The 22172-nt window shown below is 48.9% G+C and overlaps 1 protein-coding gene across 16 annotated transcripts in view; it reads left to right on the plus strand.

Annotated features, from left to right (window-relative positions):
* The window catches only part of TBC1D22A (TBC1 domain family member 22A), a 342988-nt gene that overhangs the window by 113401 nt on the left and 207415 nt on the right, over positions 1-22172 (plus strand). For all 16 annotated transcript variants that reach the window (XR_011534636.1, XR_011534637.1, XR_011534634.1 and 13 more), the window contains one exon: positions 13213-13327. Coding sequence is in view for 10 of the 16 variants with exons in the window: in XM_070599907.1 (XP_070456008.1) it covers positions 13213-13327 (115 nt within the window). In the remaining 6 variants the exon portion in view is untranslated. The remainder of the gene's footprint in view (positions 1-13212; positions 13328-22172) is intronic.

A 22172-nucleotide genomic window follows, 5' to 3' on the forward strand; every position in this document is an offset into this window, starting at 1 on the left:
ATAATTTGCGTTTCCCTATCGACTAATGATGTTGAGCATCTGTTCATATGCTGATTTGCTATGCATAGATCTTTTTTGGTGATGTGTCTGTTCCATTTTTTGTTCATTATTTAATTCCTTTTCAAACCTTTAGCCTGCCTGTTCCCTGGCCTCCCTCAGAACTTCTGAGTCAGACTTCTTGGGTGAAGCCTGGAATCCCTGTTTTTAAGGAAGCTCGGCTAGACGTAAGGGCCACACAACCTGGGCCTGTTTAACTGCTGATGGGGAGGGTCCTAAGGTGAGTCGGGGGAGTGGACCAAGGAGGGGCCGGATCGTCATGCCCCAGCGTTGTGCTTGCAGAAAGCTGTCTGGAATGACTGTCTGGATTCCTCTTCCTCTTACCTGTGGCCTCTCAGTGTCTGGTTTCTTCTGGGCCTTCAGCTTCCACCTGGAATGTTGCCTTGTCAGAGACACTGTCCCCAGTGACTCTGGCTAATGTCAGTAGCCCCCCTCCTCCACTGTCATTCATACTCTGTGTTTCGTTGCACTTATTATCTGATTGTATTTGTCTTCTGTTTACCTAGATGTCAGCTCCCCTCGAGCAGGGCCACGGGCCCCTCGCTGTGGCTAGAGCATCACCTGGAACCTCATGGGACTTAGGAGATTTTGTTGAAATTAGTAATTAGTCTTTCTATTCAATGTTGTTATTTGAAGTAAAATTCAGAACTTTGTGGCCACTTGCTCCTTTTATCCGCTGTCCAGTGTTGAACAGACTCGATCTGTTGCGTTGGAAATGTGAATTCCGACCTGTGGCGCTCTGGCCGCTGTGGTTGGTGCCGTGAGTTTATGGGAAGAACTGTTCTCAAGTATGGCCATTGGTGAGTTCTTCTTCGGCTGAGGCACTTTTCCTGCAGTTATTATATTATCTGCCCTCTGGTTATCTGCTTCTTAGAGCAGTTTCACAAATTAGGGAAATAAGCTGCTTTTTCCAATTAGCCATGGAGAAGTGATGTCTCATTAAGTTTAAACAGACACAGAGGATAAGGAAGCTGGCAGGCTTTTTAAACTCTGTTATTTATGTGCACTTTTTAGAATTGGTGTGATGAGTTTCCAGGCCCTAAAGGATGGACACTTTCTAGGAGGCAGATATCAGTGGAGCATAAGTTTCTTCCAACTTTTTATAGACTGATTCCCAAAGAGGGCTTTTGTGTGGAAGAGCGTGGGCTTGCCGACCCCTGGGCCCCGTGGGGACGAAAGAGGAACCTTCTGTAGGAGCAGACGTTGGCTCTGTCTGCCTGGGACCTGGGGCCAAACCCAAGTGGGTTGCTGGCATTTGCACATGCTGTTCCTTCTGCCCGGGAGCCCCTCTCTAGCCCGCTGTTTGGCAGATGCCCTTGGCCTTACTGACACCACCAGTTCTGCCACACTGGCCCTGACAGCGCCTCTGTGTTCCCCACTCTTGCTCTGGGCGCGTCCTCAGAATTGCTCCTTCACGCGTCTCTCTCCCATCACATGGTCAGCTTGGCCAGGGCAGCAGCCTTCACTCTGCTGTTTTCCATCCCTGGAGCTGTGAGCTGGTACCTAACCGACATCTGTTGGGTGGAATTGATGAGTCTGTGAGCTGTGTTGCTGGGGGCCTGGCTGTGGCCGAGGGCTCTGGATCTCCCTTCTCAGACTCTGAGGGCAGGGCCCGGGTCTCTTGACTCCCCAGTGTCTGCCTGGTACCTGCAGTGGTGCCCGGCACATGGCTGCTGCAGTGTGAGGGGCTGTGGGGGCCTCAGAGCCTGGAGCATTGCTGCTGTTAGTGCCCGGGGGTCCGCATCTTGCTGCTCCTTGTCTCCTCGTTTCGTCTCGTAGTTGATGCTTGCTTTCTTTCTTTTTTTTTTTGGAGACAGGGATGCATTTGTGAGAGCCCAAGAAATACTTATTTGTTATACAACCAATTCAAGCTCTTCTGGTACATATTTTGGGGAGCTGATCCATAGATCTTTCCTTTTCTCATTCTTTGTTTTTATGGTGAAATATATCAGAGAAGAAGAGTTTCTATAACATGGGTCCCATTTAAAGAAAAAAAATTAAAAATGAACTTCCAAAATGTATTGTCAAGCTGAAGAAATAGAGCAAGCCCAGCATCTTTGGAGTTCCTTCTTTGTCCCTCCCCAAGCCTTTCCTTCAACAAGTATCTATGCTCTGGAATTTTGGTTAATGATTCTCTTGCTTTTTTGTATGCTTGTATTACGTGTTTATATGTGTGTGTGTGATTGCTTATTTTTAATCTCTATTTTTAATGGAATTATTAAAGTATTTACTATTATACATAATATAATACTACATATATTCCTTTGTGATTGCTCTTTATATTACAGCATTAAGGTTTTAACATCCATCCATTGATGCCTGTAGCTGTAGGTCATTTTTCACTGCTGTGTAGTATTCCACTGTAGGTTCCAGGATTTATGGATCCAGTCTAATGTTGATAAGCATTTGCGTTATTTTTCTGCCTATGCTTTTTCTCAGGATGTGGCTGTGAGCATTCTTGTCTGAGTCCCAGTGTATGTGTGTGAGAGTTCCTCTTGGGTGTATACCCAGGAGTGGCACCATAGGGCACACACACAATGGGTAATGCCAGGTGGTGGTCCCTGAGGAGAGTGCCTAGTGCTGTCCCCTCACCACCTCTTGGAAGTGTTGGGCCGGAAGTGTCCCTGTCCTGGCTGGTGGGTAGGAAGTAGTGTCTCATTGTGCTTATAATTTTCATTTCCTTAATTGCTGATGAAGTTAAGTGTTTTTTCATAGGGTTCTTGGCCATTTGTCTTTCTCTCCTGTGAAATGCTTTTGCTCCTATTCCTGTTGTGGTGCTTGTCTTTGTTCTACTTATTTGTAGGAGTTGTTAATATAAACTGGATACTGATTCTGTTTTTGGATATATATGGATGCATGTATGTTCTTCCAGTTAGCAGATTCTTTTTTCACTCTATTGCTGAACAGAAATTCTTAATACACCCAGTTCCACAATCTTTTCCTTGACGATGAGGCCTTTTTGTGTCCTAAGACTTCCTTTCCAACCTCGTGATTTCGAGGAAGGCTCGTATTTCTTTGAAGAGTTTAAAGTTTTGCCTTTCACATTCAGGACCATCACCCGTTTGGATCGACCGTGCGTGGAGTTGATATGGCAGTCCAGTTTCCTTATAAATTAGCCCCCGGACAAGCAGTTGTGCCGTCGCCACTGGTCATCTCTGTGGCCTGTCAGGATTCCCTGTGTCTGTGGGCTCCTTCTGGGCTCTCACCTGTTCCCTGGTCTGTCTGTCTGTCTGTTCCTGTGCCAGCTTCATCGTGTCTTGGTTCCATGGTCCTGCTGTCTGCTAGGGTGGGCCACCCGTGCCTGGTCCTTGTTTCTTGTCCACTCCTGACCTTTGTTTTTGTGTGTAAATTTAAAACCAACTTGTTGTGTTTCGTGGAAATCTCATAAATTCTGTTGAATCTCTTGATCAGTTGTAGAGAACATTTTGTTTTTGCATTTATTTAGTTCTTCTGATCTTTTATTTTTAAACAATGTTTTCTCCTTAAATGCATTACACAAACTATTAAATTTATTCATAGATACATCTTTTGTAAGCAGTGTCTTTTAAATTTTTAATTGCATTGCCTAATTTTTTATTGACAGTCTATAGAAATGCAGTTGACTTTTGTAAGTTGACCTTGTATCTGGCAAATTTACTAATCTCTTTCATTAATTCTAATATTTTGTGTATAGATGCATTTGAGTTTTTGAAGAAGTTAATCATACCATTTGTGAATAATGACAGTGATTTTTTTCTTCTTATTCTATATGTCCATTTTTTCTTTTTTCTTGGCTTTCTTTTGCTGGTGAAGATCCTGCAGCAGTGTTGAGTGTTAGCGTGAAATTAGGCGCCCTGGTGTCACTCCTGACTTTAAAGGGAGGTTGTTTACCTGGTGCTGTTGACTTAGGATGTTTCCTTAGGTTTTATGGATCCTTTATCATATTAAGGAGGGTGGCTTGCTCGTAGTTTTAAAACAGTACATGGTTGTTAAGACTTATCAGATCCCCCCCCCCCGCCCCCTCCCCTCCCCGCCCCCTCCCCTCCCCCATCTGAGGTAATAATATGTTTTGCTCCTTTATTCTATTAATGTGATGAATTTTATTAGTAGACTTGTGGAGGCAACTTTACGTTCCTGAGATAAATCCAGATTGGTCAGGATGGAGTTTTTTAATGCCTTTCAGGATTTGGTTTAACATCTCCTGCGCCCTACTGCCGGAGACGGAGGGCTCGTTGCCTTTGAATTTGAAGAAGGCCTAGATTCCGGTGTCACACTTGGTCTGGAGCCCGGGCAGCCTCGAGGAGTGTTTGGTCTGGTGCTGACCCTGTAATGTGTTCTTTGAAAGTGGTGTTTCTTTCCTCTATTTCTGTTTTGAGTGTAATGAAATGTCTGTGCTTTGCTAACCTATCAAGACACCTGATGTGAGCACAAAATGTGGGACATAAATCAACATATTTGGATGTGGTGAAAGATGAGTAATTCATACCCCAAACATGACATCAGTGCCTGCTTTATGAGAGCGCCGCATTATTAATTGTGCTGTAAACATGTAGTTGGTAGTTGTCTGGGTATTCCCAGTGTATGTTTTATGTGACATATAGTTGCCTTTTAATCCACATTTTAGATTTGTTATAGGGACTTACTTTGGTTTCATTTACCAGGTATTATAATTCGTATGGGGGCATGTTCCTTGAATCATGTTGCGGACACTTGGGTTGTAAATATCTTCTTCTTTCGGAGCCCACATTGCTCCTGGATTTCGAGGGTTATAAATCCCACAGGTCCCCTCGGCAGAACTGTCTAGTTTGTTGCTCCTCTCACAGAAATCATCTCCATGGTGCTTCACATGCTGTGAAGTTGGGTTGCCGATGCATATGGTAGAATTATGATGTTTGCACATTTCTGAAATCAGATTTTTTAAATAAGTAGTCATGTGCACAGCGACATTTCAATTTCTATGTATTTCACTTTTTAGAATGCAGATTGTCTCCACCACCTGAGTGCGTGAGCTGCTGGTGCACAGCGCCGCCTTGGAGGCGTGTGTGTTGGGAGGTGATGGGTTTACAAGGGACGGACCAGGAGCTGCCAGTCGGAGACCCTTGAGCCTTGCCAGGAGCTGTCGTGGAAGAAGCCTTTGAGTTTTTTAGGGAAAACCTTTCCTGGCGCTCAGGTTTCTGAAGTTTGTCAAGCAAACTGGCAATGCCTATGGCTTTTTAACTTTTTCAGCCCTGGTGGTAACAAGTAGTAGCAACTTTTTCTTTTTTTTTTTGAGGAAAATTAGCCCTAAGCCAACATCTGCTGCCAATCCTCCTCTTTTTGCTGAGGAAGACTGGCCCTGAGCTAAAGTCTGTGCCCATCTTTCTCTGCTTTATACATGGGATGCCTACCACAGCATGGCTTGACAAGCGGTGTATAGGTCTTCACCCGGAATCTGAACTGGCGAACCCTGGGCTGCCGAAGTGGAACGTGCGCGCTTAACCGCTGCACCACTGGGCCGGCCCCTGTAGCAACTATTTTTATTCTTGTCATTGAGTATAAATTAATCTGCAGAAAAGATATTTTGGGGAGAGTTTAAAGTCAGCACTACTTTTAATGAATTCCCACTCTTTAACGAAGATGAGAATGTCAGGAATGCCAATAGAACTTTAATAGCTGGTAACATCCAGTGAGTGTTCCTCGTCAGAGCCGTTTCAGATCGTTCTCTGTTTTCATTGACCACATCCACATACATAGGGCATCCTTCCTGTATTGTCCTTTGGCAGACACATCACTGCTTAAACCCCCAGCACGGTCATTTCAGTGTGAGCTGACGTGCTGTGACAGATCCTTTCTATTTCCTAAACTGCCCTGCTTCTGCGAGGAGCCTTGTGCAAATGAGTCTGTTGTTTGTACCTTTCCTACGACAGCTGTTGTTAAAGTACCTGGATTTTTAACATGTGAAGTTGTGGGGCCTCTGACCCCCACTAAAGAAATGCCAGTGGCCACCCATTGAGCACATGGCTGACACAAGACCCAGAGTGGTCTCCATGCCCAGTAGTGTGATGTTGAAGTACAGGGCGCGGACAAACGTGCTGAAACCAGGGGAGACCTTATCAAGTCGCCAAGAAAATCAGTTTGGGTGGTGCCAATTTTGTTAGCTGCGTGCGTAGGATCGAAGAATACAGTCCAGAGGTGCGGCGATTTGTGGGGACCCTGGAATTTGGAGGGTAACAAATCGCTGATGCCCCCTTGTTTCACAGTTTGGGGAGGCCTTCTATTCCCTGACCTGGTCCCGCAGAAACCTTGTAGAGAGAATGTCCTGAATTCCACGTGGGGCTGCGCCCCTGGTGCCCGGGGCTCCGCCTGCGGCTGTTCCTTCCTGGGTCAGGGCAGGGTCTCCGGACCCCGTGGCCACCCTCCTGGCCCCGTAGGCAGGCGACACGGGCCTCGGCCTGGCGTGCCTGGGGCTGACTGCAGGGGAGGTGCTAGGGATTGTCTCTTGCGGGGACTGCAGCAGTGAGCCTCTAGCCCGTGGGCACGGCTGTGTTGGGTGTGGAGTGGGGGACAGGGCGCCTGCCTGGCGCTGGCCTCAGAGCTCCACTCCTGCTCAGGCCATGCCTGCTGGGGGCCGACCCTCCTGGATTCCTGGCTCGGGCCCTCTGGCTTTGACCCTGGCTTGCGGTGACCCGTTGGCTCTATCTGCTTTGTCTTGGGGACTTCTGACTGACTCCTCGGAGCCTGGATGAGAGAGCTCCGGGGAGTTGAGCTGTGTCACAGGGCCTGGGTACGGGGCCCTCATGGGGAACTGGAACCGACCACTTCTTCTGGCACCATCCTTAGTAGGGTGAGACGGCGCAGGAGCCGCCTTTGCTTGGGGTGTGTCATCCTTGATGGTAACCTCAGTGGGGAGTGAGGCAACGAATGTCCTTTGAAAGATTCCTCTGTGATTCCTTTTCAGTGAGTCTGGCGAAGGTGGCAGTGGGGCACGGGGTGAGGGGGTGGACCCGAGGTGGTGGGAGCCCGGGAGAGCAGGTGCTTGCTCCCAGCTTGCCTCCGGGCGCATCGCTGGGCGTAAATGCAAGGGAACCAGGTGCTTAATTCAGACCCCTTAAAGTGTCACATTGCTATACCTTGAAAATGCCTCCTTGGAAAAGAGATATGATACCAGTCATTTATGATGTTTTTTTATCAGTCTGAGAGCGAAAGCTTAGAAATGACTAATGCATTCTTTGAAAAATAGCTGCATAGTAATTTGATGCAGGCTTAGAAGCCCTACAGCACGTGTCCCTCTGTGCTGGGCACGGGGTCCCTGTTCCTTATGACGAGCTCTCAGTGATGTCTCATCTGTGGAGAGCTCATTAGGATGACAGCCGAACGGCAAAATAATTTCAGGGTAACCCTCAGAGACACCATCCTAGTGTCCTCAGAGTCATGAGCGCTTGGCTGGTTGTGTGGCGGCGATGTGATGTCAGGATGGGAAAACGGTTCAGCCCAGGTCTTCAGAGATCTTGTCACGAATGAGCTGAGGGTCTTGAAGACAGGAGCTCTCAGGGGGAGGCAGTGGGCCTGGGCCCACAGTACGGTTTCAGATGATTTGGGGAGGACGTTTTAAATGGTGCTAAGTGACTTTGACAGGAATCAGTACTAGTTTTTGTGATTTCAAAACAAAAGCAAAGCAAACTCATGTGAAGTGATTTAAGACAAAAGATCCAGAATAAATCACAGTCAGTCAAGGAAAAAACGGAGAACCCTGCACCCTATCAGCTCCGCTGTCCTTTCTGCTTGAAGGTGTCGTCGTCCAATCAGCGCACAGCGCGGCCTGTGAGTGTTGCCTGTGTGCTCGCAGCCTTTCCTGAGTGACTCAGGTCTGCACCCGGTGTGCGCCAGCCGCCCTGGCTCCTGGGGCCACGGAGCCCAGCATCCCGTTTGCAGCCCCCTGCAGCCAGCCCCCAGAAGAAGGCTTGGAGAGCGGGGATGGGAGCTGAAGAAGGGCTGCACTCGGCCTGGGAGCAGGCAGAGCCTGGAGGCTGAGCCGACTGGACAGCTCGAGGCGGGCAAAGGAAGGGCAGACACTGGAATGTGTGGTCTTGGTGTGTAGGTCCTGTGGCTGGAGCTGAGGTTGCCTCTGGGTTACGGCCAGGGCCAGGGGTGAACCTGGGGCCCTCGGGCTGGGGCGCTGGCTTCTTGCTCCCTCGCCGGGTCCTGCCAGGCCTTCCTTTGCCCGGTGCCTCCACGGCCCACTGCCTCCGCGCCCCGATGCTCTCCCAGCAGCTCCCCCTCAGCCTGCAGGCAGCTAGGACTCGGGGTTCTCCTCTAGGCTCCTGGATTCATGATCTGGTATCACCAGGCATTCTCTTTACATGGAAATCTTTTCTACATTATACAATTATTGGTAAGTTTTTCCTCAGGGGAGTCTAGACAAGGCTGATCTGCCTGTCACCTTTTAAAAGACAGGCTTCTGCCTGCCGCCTTAGATTGATGGCTGCTCCATGTTCTGTGGGTGGCGGGTGGTCCCGCAGCTGGGCTGAATACGAGGCCTAGGACTGGGGACTGGCTCCCTGCAGGCAGGTGCGGGGCCTGGGACCTGCAGGTGGCTTAGTCGGAGGGGGGAGTCATCTCTGGCTTCCTGGTGTTCCCCCAGCGTGCAGGACAATTGTTGACACGAGGAAGGGAGGCTGAAGGAAATTTAAACATGTTGTTTACCTTTTCTTCCCCTTCTCCTGCCCAAGGAAACATAAATCATGGGAGTTTTTCTTATTTCCTAAGTGGATAGCTAGTGCTGTAGGGAAAGTCTACTCAGGAAGAGGAGTGGCTCTGGCGTAGCTTCTTGAGCTCCTTAATGACGACGTGGGGACCACGAGTGCTTGCCCAGACACAAGTCCGGGAAGGGCATGTCCGCATCAGCCTGGTTGGGGCTTATGTAATTGGCATTGAAGCTGACCTGCACGCAGAATTCAGAGGGGCTGGGTGCTGAGATCTGGGGTGGGGACAGGTGGGCCTGGAGACAGCTAGCAGGCAGCATGTCCCCGGGGAGGACACAGACCCGTCTCCTCTGTAAGACGCACTCGGTGCTGAGGGGTAGACATGAGTGCTCTGCCTTGTGCTCATCTGGCGGATTCTCTCCTTGCCCAGTCCTTGACTGGTGGCTTGGAAATAGGAAAGTCTTTTCAGTGATAAACAAAAAATTCTCCACGTATGGAACCACGTCCCCGTGCGAACACTGCTTGCTCTGACTCTCAGCCGTGCGTAGTTCCCTGGGCCTGCATCATCCCACTGCCTCCTGACTGTGTCCGGGTTTGTGCTCTGCTCTCTCTAGAAGGCTCCCCTCCTCCCTCCGTCTGAAGAACTCCTCTTCAGCCTTCACTGCCCTGTTTGCCAGTCGCCTCCTCTTTGAAGTCTCCCCCCGACAATGGAGCTGATTCCCCTCTCCCCTCAGCCCATTTCCCTCTCAGACAGGTGGGGGCTGAGGTCCTGAGTGGTTGGCGTTTGAGGAGCCAGATCTGGGGCATCACTTGATGGAGAGACAGAATGGGAAAATCTGATCCGAAATCCGAGAGGCACCATGGGTGTCGTCTGTCAGAGAGAGCACCCGAACGGGCAGGGCCAGGGCTCGCCAGGGGCGCAGAGCTTGGAGAACAGAGGAGAGTGAGGGCTCAGAAGGAAGGGCGGGGAGGGCTGGATCGTTTACGCCCCCGTCCAGCCAGCAGAGAGTCCCAGGGTCTCCTCTGGGCCCGTGAAGTGCCGGGACCGGGGGTGCAGCAGTGCATGGGACGAAGGAAGAGCCTCCTCGGGTGCTTACGCCCAAGTGGGTTAGAGCCGCAGGCTTGGAGGAGGGGCTGCTCTAGATGGGGCGGTGAGGGAGGTCGTCTCTCAGGAGATGGCGTTTGGACAAGATCTTATGCAGAACATCGTGGAGCCAGGGGGCATTTGGGAGGAGGATATTCCAGGCGGAAGGAGCAAGTGTCCCCCCTGAGGTGGGGACAGAAGTGGCAAGTTTGGTGAGGAGGACCCAGTGGAGGTGATGAGGTGAGCGGAAGGGGGAGGCAGGTCACGAGTTTGCATTTTACCCTCAGTGTCTCGGGAAGCCCAAGGGGGACAGACGGTGCTGTGCGACCTGATGGGTTTTCCGTGTCGGCAGCTCCCTCTGCTGCTCTGTGGGATGTGGAATAGCAGGGAGACCAGCTAGGGGACTGTCACAGAGATGATGGCCGCCAGGCTGATGTCAGTGGAGCTGGGGCAAGGAGTTGGAGCTGGCTCTTCTGGAGGCTGAAAGCACGCGGGTGTCACAGCTCTCTCCATGGTGCTCCCGGACTGACCTCAAGGTGCAGTGGCATGACAGCGCGCATCTCTGTAGTGGCAGCGCCAGGATTTGCATCTGGTGTCGCAAACCTCCCCGGGATCTGCTCTTGTCGCTGTTCAGCCTGCCTGCCTTGTTAAAAACCATGTTTGTTTTAGGTTCGAGCTACCTGTCCCTTTATTTCCGTGTTACTGGGATTAAAGTCTTAAGAGTATAATTTTCAGGTTATCAAGAGAGATCAAGTAGAGCTAAATCTAAATAATTTGAACTGACTGATAGCTTTCCTTAATAGGAAATCAGAATCTAAATTTTTCCCCGAAGTAAGAGAAGCACACTCTTTTCGAGTGTGTTGATGTCTCGGTAGCACACCATGCTTCCGGGGCAGGGACAGGCGGGGAGAAGCCTGTGCAGGCCTGCAGGAAGGGGTCAGAGGTCGTTGCTAGATTGTGTGCTCCTTGGTGGCCGGCTGCTCTGGAGGAGCCTGAGCTCTGTGCTCACTGCTGGGGAGGCTGGCCGCCTCCTCCCGCGTGGGCTCCGCCTGGCTCAGAGACATGCTTGCCCTGGAGGCTTCTTCAGTTTCTGCAGGTGGTGTTCTTGATGGCTGGCTCTGGCCTCCCCACAGAGGAGCCGGGCCAGTGAGCCTGGGGCTCTGGTGCTGAGTCTGGAGCCAGGTCCCCCTGCAGCTTTCTCAGGCTTTTTGTTGCCCCTTGGTCTGGGAGTCACGACCAAGAGTACGTTCCAGCTGCCTGCACGGGTGGCGAGCTGGGTGCGCTGAGAGGCCCTGTCCATCCTTCCTCCCCAGGCAGAGCTGGCTAAACCATCTGGACCACAGTGGGCTCCTTCATTGCCCCGGCCGCCGAGGGAAAACTGCATTCATGCTTGTGAGGGGGTTTGGGGGGTGTGTGTGTGTGTGTGTGTGTGAGATAAGCTCTCTGAAAGTGTGGGGCTAGGTTAAAAGGCAGGAGTGCTCCACTGCTTAAATCCCCACTCCCCAGGAGGGAGAGACCGTGAGAAGAGGAGAGAGCCCTGCGCTCTGAGCGCCAGAACGTCCTTCAGTTCACACACACACAGCTCTGCGCATGAACACCACACACACGCACGCATGCAACACACACCTTTGTGCACACACACCACACACACGCATCACACACACCTGTGTATGCACACACATCACACAAACCATACACACATGCACATGCACGCACACATCTGTGCATGCACACAAACACCACACACATACACATACACCTGTGTGCACACACACCACACACCTGTGCACATACACACATTATACATACACAAACACACATGCACACCACACAGCCAGACAGACACACACACCCCCCAAGTTCCTGCAGCAAGACTGGCTCCCTGCTGGACCTCGGGCGGATGCAAATCAATCAGATGCAGATTTTGCTCACTAGGAGCTCATAGTCTCTTCTGTTTCTTTCTTACTATAAAATTACAATTTCTTGGTCTTGTCTCCTTTTTGGTTTATGTATGAAAACAACTCTTTTGCTAGAATGTGAGTGCTGGATTTGGGGACCCTGAATCAGGGGCCAGACTGGGAGGGGACCAGGGTGCTGCACTGTGGCCTCTGGGCTCCATTTGTGGGAGGTGTGCGGCAAGTGAAGGCTTCAAGCTGTGTGTGCGCATGCGTGTGTGTGCTTCTGTGGTCAGGGCGATGGCATTGTGTTGCACCTTGGTAAAATGCCTATCGTGAATAAAGACAGAGGAGAGTGGGTGGGTGTGAGTGATGGTAAGAGGAAGAGTCAATTGAATGTGAGTGTTGTAAGGAAAGAGAAGAGGCTAAGCTAATGCCCGGGTTTATGGCCTGGGTAATTGAATGGCTGGTGAGAATGTATGTGATGGGAAGATGCTTGAGTATGTCCTCTTGGATGGTGATAACTTTCTAGTGATTAAAAAACCCCCAAGCTCGTAGACACAGAGAACAGATTGGGTGTGGTTGCCAGAGGCTGGGGTGGGTGTGCGGAAATGGGTAAAGGGGGTCAAAATAAAATAAATACATCCTGGGGATGTAACGTAGAGCATGGTGACTATAGTTAATAATACCATGTTGCATATTTGAAAGTTGCTAAGAGAGTAGATCTTAAAAGTCCTCATGACAAGGAAAAAAATTTGTAACTATGGTGACTGATATTAACTAGACTTATTGTGGTGACCATTTTGCAATATATACAAATATTGAATCATGTTGTACACTGAAACTAATGCAATGTTATATGTCAGTTATACCTCAACTAAAAAAAGTGTTTATTTACCTTATGAGGGAAATTCAGAGCATCCACACGCCCACCTGCCCTCCTTCCCTCCCATTCATCCTTCCGTTCATCCGTCCATCCAACCACGCACCCCTTCATCCATGCATCTTCCCACCCACCTACCCTCCTACCCTTCCTCCCTTCTGTTTATCCTTTGCTTCATCCATCCACCCATCTGTCCATCCATGTACCCGTTCATCCATGCATCCACCCACACCTGTCCTCGTCTCTCTACCCGCCCATCCATCATCCATCCCTCCATCACTGAGGAAGTGTTCACTGCTGGGCCAGGTGCTGTACTGCCCAACTAAGGCCTGGGCGGCAGTTGTTACCTGAGGAACCTGGACGAACAGGGAGCATCTTTTGTGAGAGCTAGCTCATGTGTAGGACTGAGCCCAGGGGTTGGTGAAATACTGCATATTGCTTGTGAGTCAATGAAAAATTACGATAATTGGAATTTTACAAAAAAAATTAAACAGCAGTTGATGTTTGTTTATATTTTAGTATTAGAGACAGAGAAAAATATTGATAGTACAATTTTAAGTAAAAGAATGCATATATTTTAAAGCTTCTGATGTGCTCACTTTTTGCTTCACCACCCGTTCTATTTTCTTTCAGATTTTTGAAAGGATATTGTTCATATGGGCGATACGTCACCCTGCCAGTGGATATGTGCAGGGGATAAATGACCTCGTCACTCCTTTCTTTGTGGTCTTCATTTGCGAATACATAGGTAAGATCATATCATGATATTTTTTCTCACCAGCATTAAACATGGACTTTAGTGGCCTTACTTAATGTTACTGTGCATAATTATACCAATATTGAAAATTGCCATTAAGTTTAATGTTATTAATGACAACTAATAATAGAGAATAATAGTTTTCTCATTGTTGCCAGCTTTAAAAAATTCTTTAAATCCACGTGCTCAACCACTGAAGACATTGAGATACAGTTATTATTATTAATATCTTCTTTTTAATAATATAAGGAGAAATGTAATATATTTGGGGAGTGTAGTTTTGTTTTAATGGCCATCAGAGCGCTGGCTTTCATGGTTGGAATTTAAATGGATAAGGTTAAGGTGATAGAATATTAGTTGAATGTTTTGCTTACAAGCTAAAAACTGAATCTTCTTTAATTGCATTTCTGCACCATTTCGTCACCTTTCTGCTTCTGATATACTAGTAGCATTTCATTTTATGGGAATATTAGTTACATGCAGAATAATTGGTTTAATGGAGGTTTAGGGTGGGTTATGCCGTTTCTTGTTGAGTACTGTGTATTTTTTCTTCCGTTTATCTTACAGCAGCCAGTTGTCCTAGAACTTCACCTGTTTTGAACATATTTTAAGTTTTAAAAAAATTCTGATAATGTAAGTCGGAAGGATCTACTTTTTAATTCGTCTGTGGTTAAAAAAATACATAGCAAAGGGCTGGCTTTAGTCTTTCGTTGCGGTATTTTTGTTTAGAACCGATGTTGATTTGTCTTCATGTGGGCCTTCCCGACTTGGTGTGTTGGTTTATGTCAGTTCTTAGTCATTTCAGTCTCCCGTCTGCTTCACAGCCCATCGTTGTTGTAATCTGGAGAGATTAGGTTTACTCGAGGACAGATTATCCTCCGAGGATGAGAACACAGCCATTTAGTGCATTTTATCGCGAGCCCTCTCTCACTTTGTTTCCATTTATGATTTCAGAGGAGGTTTTTTCATTGCTAAGCAACTAACAAGAACTGCCGCCGCTCACTCCCTAATCATCTCTTAAGGAGGGGAGAGGCCCGCTCCTGAGAGCTCTTGCGTTTCTGCTTCTTACTCCCTCATTTGACAGATAATGAAAATGTTCTTAATGATCCTAGAACAGTAGGACCTCTGTCAGTAGACTTCAGAGTTGTTAATTGAAAGAAGAACTTCAACCGAGATGTGATTAGAGAATTGATATTCCATGTTAAATAGACCATTTAATTAATGTGGTAAATAAGTTTGTCTTAACTACTTTACCACCAACTTATGTTGTAAGACCCAAGTGATCCTTAATGCATTTGCAAGATAGGATGAAGGGGCATGACCGTGCTGTTAATTGTCCAGAAGAGAGAAAAACTGGAGAAAATAGAATCTGTTCTGTAAGTGGTGGCTTCAGTTAAGCTCAGAGACTTTCCTTGCCTTCCTGCTGTGCCCACACACACATGTGCACGTGCACACATTTGCACACATGCACACACATGCAAACATGTGCATCGAGTGGATGTACACTGTGGTTTTGGAACATTTGTGTGAAATGTACCGTTTCTTCACTTGACTGTGTTAATTAGCGGACATCTGTTATCTTTTGCTCCTGGCTTTCAGGTGTGATTGGTGGATGTGAGGTCTTTTGGATCTTGTCTCCCAGGCTTGGGAGTGTTGGTTATTATGGTCCAAGTCCACCCTCAGTGACAGGTACAGCCTCATGTCTGTTTAGGTGGCCTGCTGTACTACTTGGCTGCCTTCTGGAGCAGCAGTGTGGGCGTCCATGCAGACCTCACGGGGCGCCTGCTGTGGGGTTTCTGGCAGAGCACAGGGTGTGGAGACCATGTCAGTTCATTTCAGCCAGTGTTGACTGGGCACCTCCTGGCCCTCTCCAGGGTGGTGGGGATGCAGGTGGGCGAGGCGAGTATGGTTCCTGCCCTCTGGGAGCTGGTGGCGGTAGCAGAGAAGACAGCTTTTAATCAAGTAATTGAAGCAACTAGACATTCGTATTATCAAGAGGAAGTATGAAATGGGCCGGCCCGGTGGCGCAGCGGTTAAGTGTGCACATTCTGCTTCAGCGGCCTGGGGTTTGCTGGTTTGGATCCCGGCTGCGGACGTGGCACTGCTTGTCAAGCCATGCTGTGGTAGGCGTCCCACATATAAAGTAGAGGAAGATGGGCACAGATGTTAGCTCAGAGCCAGTCTTCCTCAGCAAAAAGAAGAGGATTGGCAGATGTTAGCTCAGGGCTAATCTTCCTCAAAAACAAAAAAAAAGAAGAGGAAGTATGTGAAGTGCTATGGGAACAAACTTGGGGAGGGGTCAGGAGCCTCCTGGACCCCAGGACGTTCCATGGCACCTGGTTGGGTGAGAGGAGCATCATGTGCGGAGAGTGGCAGGAGTGCAGGCCTGGGCTGCAGTCACAGGGCTGGAAGAAGTGCAGCGTGGTGACGTGGATAGTGAGGAGCAATGATAAGCCATGCGCTGGGGGATGCAGGGGCAGCCCTGGGCGGGGGGGTGAGGCTCCGTAAGAACCTTGGGCCAAGTCCTCAGGGGTGTGAGAGCCACCGAATTAGGGAAAAACCTGATCTCTCCAGATTAGCAACTCAGGGTTGCGGCTGAGGGATAACACGCTTGCGTTCTTGTCTGTCAGCGTGGCCCTGGCTGCAGAGATTGGAGGCATGGAGAAGCTCGTAGATGATGGGCACACGTGCAGTAATCCGCTGGCCAGAGGGCTTTCTGATTTGCTGGGTTTTCAAGCAGGTAAACCTCAGATGCTTTGCTAACTGAAGATTTTGAAAGTGTCTTTCTTTCCTTGGGACGGTAGAACTTGGGCGTGGGGTTCTGTGGTTTGGGTACCTGAGTGCCTTAGCAGTGCTTTCGGTCAGATGACGTGACTGCTCAGCTCTCAGGAGGCACATGGCTTAGGGGATCAGCCCGCATGTGTACTGCCTCCTGAAAGCCGTACCTCACTCCATTCTTGAGGCAACTTATGTTGTTATTTGGGTTTTCCTCTTTCTTTTAAGCTGAAATATGGGGAACAGTTCCTGTTGATTGAAGGTAGGAGAAGTCCCTTGGGTGTGCGACTCCTCCAGGAGCCCTCAGGCAGCAGTGGACAGACCTGCAATGCCTAACTGGGAGCTGCGCTTTTTCCCTGGAGCACGTGTTTGCCATGGGCGCCCAGCTCCTGGCCTTCTGCGTGGTCCTCCTGGGTCATGAGGGAGGAAGAAGAGGACCCTGGAGTGCAGCTCTGATGACTGTGATGTCCCAGGCAGGGAACAGCCACTCCTGAGCAGCAGAGGTCCTGACTTTGCAAGTGCGAGGTGGCACATAGCGGCCTCTTAATGCCATAGGTTTGGACTTGAGAAAGAAGGATACAGGAAATGAACAATGGCTGATCTGTTTGGGGTTGACAGATGGTCTGGAGGACCTTGGCTTATCAACTAGGTTAACTGCTTCCTGACAAGGAGTGGGTGTCCCTGCAGGTCAGAGGGTTCGTCTTTGTTAGGAGGCCGGCCAGAATGATCACAGACGTAGGAACAACTTGTAGGGAGGGAGGATGTACTCAGAGAACACTGTAAAACCGGAACAGGGGAGAAGCAGGAGTATCCTGGGAATTGAGCAGTGTAGAGGCAGCACAGCCGCCCTGACGGGTCTTTCAGGGCTGCCAGCACACCGTGGGGATGAGTCAGTAGTACGTGCCATCGAGCTCTGGTCTCACGCCCCTGGGGGAAGGCAATTTAGTCCCACTGTCAAAGTACACAGTATCCTCAGATGCAAGTTAGCACATGCACATATGCATGCGCACACATACACAGATATGCACGTGCATGCACACACAGGCGTACGTTTGCACACACATGCACATGCACCTGCTTGCCCCTCACTAGTGCTAGCCACAACCTCTCCAAGTAAAGGTGGCAGAAATCCTTGACTAACCTTTGTTTGGATGGAGCCCACAGTCTCTGGTGGGCCCTGGAGGCGCCTGTCAATCTCACGAAGGATGGTTGGGCAAGGAGGTCAGGAGACCTCTGTGACCTCAGAGGTAGGGGTAGCAGTGTGCAGAGCCCATCAAGATGTGGAGGCTGGTAAATATAGTCATTTAGGTGGCACTGAAGCCTGGGGGACAGTCCTACGAGTGGAGTGTCATAATGGGAGGGTATCATTTTCTCAGAGAAGTCGATCATGGAAGAGTGCGCTGTGCCAGGAAGGTTTGGGAATTCATGAATTTCAGGAGTTGAAGCCTTGGGGAGTGAGTAAGAATTTTTAGGCACATAAACGACATGTTTGCTGAAGCATCATCAGTGTGCCCATTGCAGATCTGAGCCTTGCTCAGGTGCTTGGTCTTGTAGATTGCATCCTTGGTCTTGCAGATGGATCCAGAGGCTAGGCAGAGTGTGCAGGACACTCCAGCCAGCACATGCATTAGAGGCATCACCTCCCACCAGAAACAGGCATGAGACACAGTCCTGAGTTTTATCATTTGAAAGCTAGAGGAAGCAGCATGTTAACTACTCCTGTGGACTTGATTCAGCCATTGAGGAGGCGGGTCTAGGATGAGGCTGAGATAGGATCCCTGCCGTCTTAGAGTTCATGGTAGCAAAGCAAGGGAGTAGTGGGCATAGAGAGACATTGGGGGCTGATGGGAGCGGGCCCAGAGGCAGGCAGAGGCAGAACCTGGGACTAGAGAGAAGGCCCTGGCGCCAGAGATGGTGAAGAGATTGACCTGGGGGGCCTGGAGGCTGAGCGGAGTCGAGGGTGAAGGAGAAGGAAAAGTCTGGCATGTATCCCGGGTTCCTGGGTACCGTCGTGGTTGTAGTATTGTTCTCCAGGACGGGACATAGAGTGAAAGGAGCTGGTCTAGGAGGCAAGATGACGCTCTGCTTTAGGACACGTTGAGCCTGCTTCATCTGTGGTGAATCAAGTAGGGTGTCCAGTGCGATCTGGAGCTTGGAAAAGAGGTCTGCGCTGGAGGTCGTTTTGGGAATTGTTGTCCTGGAAGCGGCAGCTGAGAGTCCTGGGTCCGGATGTGTTTATCCAGGGAGAGTGTGGAGTGGCGGGTGGAGTCCTGTGATGCCAGTGTCATAGGGGTTGCGGATGTGATTGCCTTTGGCTTGAGGATCTGAGATTGGTGGCTATCCCCCACGAAGTTTAGGCTTTCTCCAGTGGAGGAGTCTGGATGTCAATAGTTCAGGCTGATGCCGCTGCCGAGGCATGTCCTCAGGGATCCTGTGGCGAAAGACACAGCTCTGGAGCCTGACTGCGTGGTTCAGATCCAGGCTCTGCCCTTTACCAGAGGCATATGGCCTTTGCGCATATGCATATGGCAGCTTTGCGCACCTCCTTAGAGTCTGTGTCCTAGGTATGGAAAGCGGCAGGTGGTGAAGGGCATAGGGCCAGAGGGCAGAGGGGTCCGTCAGCTGAATGTGCCCATTTTCATAAGCCTTCCTGACTTTCTCTCCTTGCCCCGCCAGTGGTGAGGGGTCCTGGAAGGGTGAGCCTCCCGCTGTCTTCCTCCTGGAGTAGAGGAGATGGGGATGCCGGGGCGGGTATGTGTGCCCAAGGGGAACGATGGGCGGTTGTGGGAAGGAGACGGGGAAGGAGGGGTTTTAGAGGCAGGGAGAGCCCTGGCGTGAGGGTCACAGACATCAAGGGAGGGACAGTTTCAAGGAGGGAGGGACAGTTTCAAGGACGGAGTGGTCAGTAGGGTCGAGTGCCAGATGTGTAGACTGGAAATGGACCAAAGGGTTTGACATTGTGGGTGTTACTGGTGACCTGACAGAAATGGGCTGAAGAATGGTGGCAAGTCACCTGTGACCTGAGCTGAAGGCGCTTCCCATAGGAATGGTGGGTGGGAATTCCTGCCCAGGGAAGGTTGGACAGAATAGTCCACAGGCTGCTTACAACTTTAAAGGACTTTTTACTATGGGAATTTTCACATACAAAGTTAAGAAAATAGTGTGACGAAGCCCCGGCTACCAGCATCTGGCTTCAAGCATTGTCAGCCTTCTGCCATTCTTGTTTCCTCTGTTCCTCCACCTACTCCTGACCTCTGCCCAATTGTAACTATTCCTACTTGAAAAAATAGCTTTATTGTGATACAATTTACATACCATAAAGTTCACCCACTTTGAGTGACAAATTCAATGGCTTTTAGACTAGTCATGCAGTAGTGAAAAACCATCACAATTTAATTTTAGAATATTTTCATCATCCTGAAAAGAAATCATATACCCAGTAGTGACCATTCCCCGTTCCTCTCTTCCCCCGACTCTGCCAGCCCTAGGCAGCCACTGATCTGCTCTCTGTCTCTGTAGGTTTGCCTCTTCTGGATGTCTCCTATAAGCGCATTAATACAATGTGGGGTCTCAGCACATGGACTCTGTCAGTTGTGTATTTTCAAGGTCCATCTGTGTTGTAGCATGTGTCAGTACTTCAGTCCCTTTTATGACCAAGTAACATTTCATTACATGGCTCTACCATGTTTTATTTATCCGTTTATCCAGTGATGGACATTTGCTTTCTTTCTACTTTTCGGTTATTATAAGTAATGCTGCTGTGAACCTTTGTGTACAGATTTGAGTATGGACATGTTTTCATTTCTCTTTGCTGTCTATCTAGGAGTGGAATTGCTGGGTCATGTGGCAACTCTACGTTTAACATTTTGAGAAGTTGCCGGACTATTTTCCAGACTGACTGTGCCATTTGACATTCCCCCAGCAGTGTAGGAGGGCTCCACTTTGTCCATATCCTCGCCGACACTTGTTATTGCTTTTTGCTTTTTTAAATGAGGTATAATTCACACTTATCCCTTATGACTTGTGATTACTGTGATTCAGTTTTGCCTTATCACTCTATGTTTTGTTTTCTTTTTCCTCTCTTTATATCTGCCTAGTAGATTTCAGTTCCTTGAAGCTAGGGACTGTGTCTTGTGTTCGTCCTGCTTTGCACAGAGTGGGAGCTCAGTATGCACCTGTATTGAATTGGATCCCTACAGAAAGTTTGTTTGTTGCACAATTAGAAAACATGGCTTTTAAATACTTTTAATAGAAATACCTGCTCAGTATAGAGAAATTGGAAAGTAGAGACAGGATGAAGGAGAGATTTAAAGTACTTTACAGTCCCACTGTTGAGAAGAACACTTATTTCTCTTCTCTTGGCAGCCGTTCCTTTCATTCGAGCCTCTTTCCCCACACAGCCCTGCAGGGTGGGCCGGGAAAGAGTTCCCTGCTCTCCCTCCCTGCGCTTGCTCTTCCCATGGGAGGAGTTACTGGTCGGCTTGGTGAGAGTCTTGCATCCGCCTGGGCTCCATTTCAGAGCCTCGGGGTGGAGTCAGGGTATCAGTCATTCTCGCGCGTCTGTGTGGTGAGCCCTCCTCCATCTTTCCTTCTGCCCGTGGCCAGGCCTCTGAGCTGGCCTGAGCCTCTTCTCTGGCTGCTGGGTGGAAGCAGAATCGGCTCGTTTCTTCTCTAGGCTCAGCTGTGTATGCAGGTCCCAGTGTCTACATTTGGCCTGGGAGGAATGAGGACTCATCGAGCCTTGAGCCTAAGCTGCGTTTTCCAGCCTGTTGTCTGCACTGGGGCCCCAGACAGTGGCTCGTTAATGATCACTCTGTGGTTTCTGTGCCTGTGTGTGCCATCAGACAGGCGCGGAGATGGGACGCAGGCCCACTCTGGCACTCGTAGGTAACAGCTGTTTTGGTATAATTCCTCTAAGTCTTTTTTCTATGCCTTGTATTTACGTAGTTGAGAGCATATTATGTATAGCATTCTGTTTTGTGCTTTTTTCCCATTTAACCTTATAACAAAAGCTTTTCCCTATATTATTAAGAAATCTTTGTAAAGATTATTTCTACCTCCTGCACGTAATAATTCTATTGAGATGATGTAGCATAATTCATAAAACTATTCCACTGTTGTTGGATTTTTTTAGGTTTTTTCCTCCAGGCATGGCATAATTTTTAAGTAAAGCCTGTATTTTTCCAACAATGACTGTCATATTCCTTTTAACAGTGTTAAATTTGATTTAAAATTAAGAACCATTATTCCAGCACCTCGAATCACCCAATTTAAGCAGAGAATTATATTTTAGTTTAGCTCAGTATTTCCAGCACAGCAAAGAACGAAGACGCATTCCCCGCCCTGTGTCCTCTCTGTTATTTAGATTAGAAACAGTTCTGACTGGGCACTTTGGACCCACACCTCAGGGTGATTGAACGTGGGCTGGGCTCTGTGGGGGGAATGGTGCGGACTGTATTTGGGAAGGTGAGGAGTATCTACAATTGATTCTCGTTATCAGCGTGTGTAAGCTCTGATTAGTTTGATTTTGTATGTCACTTTCTCTTAAAATACATTACTCTTGAAAGCCAATATGGAAAGGGACTGGAATAAACAATGTTTACTTACAAACGTTGAGAATATTTATTTCTCTATTCCTGTTTGTAAGTCAGGATCTCCAAAGTATAGGTTGTTTTTAAACATGTTAATTTTGCCTGGAGAAGACATTGTAGCCTTCAGTCCATGGAGACTGGAGTGCTCTGGAGTCATAATTAGCGTATGATCAGCATGGGAAGTCAATTCCCACGCCCGTTGGGATGCAGAAGGAAATAGGGTCCGGGATGTGCTGTTGGCCGAGCGTTAGCCATGCAGCCATTCCTTTGCCTGCTTCCATTATCAAAGTATAGACTGGGCTTTGAGTGACAGCGAGGGCAAGAGGAGCTGTTGCCCGTTTCTCACTGATAATTGACAGTTGTAGAAATAGGGGTTTTAACTTTCCCCAGTGTGTTTTCTTTTCTCTGTATGTTACCTGAACCAAGGCTGCTGGTACATGCATCTTCCGCATGGCTTTCGTGAGTGTGCC

Source organism: Equus przewalskii, chromosome 29 (assembly GCF_037783145.1).
Source record: "Equus przewalskii isolate Varuska chromosome 29, EquPr2, whole genome shotgun sequence".
NCBI lineage: Eukaryota > Metazoa > Chordata > Mammalia > Perissodactyla > Equidae > Equus > Equus przewalskii.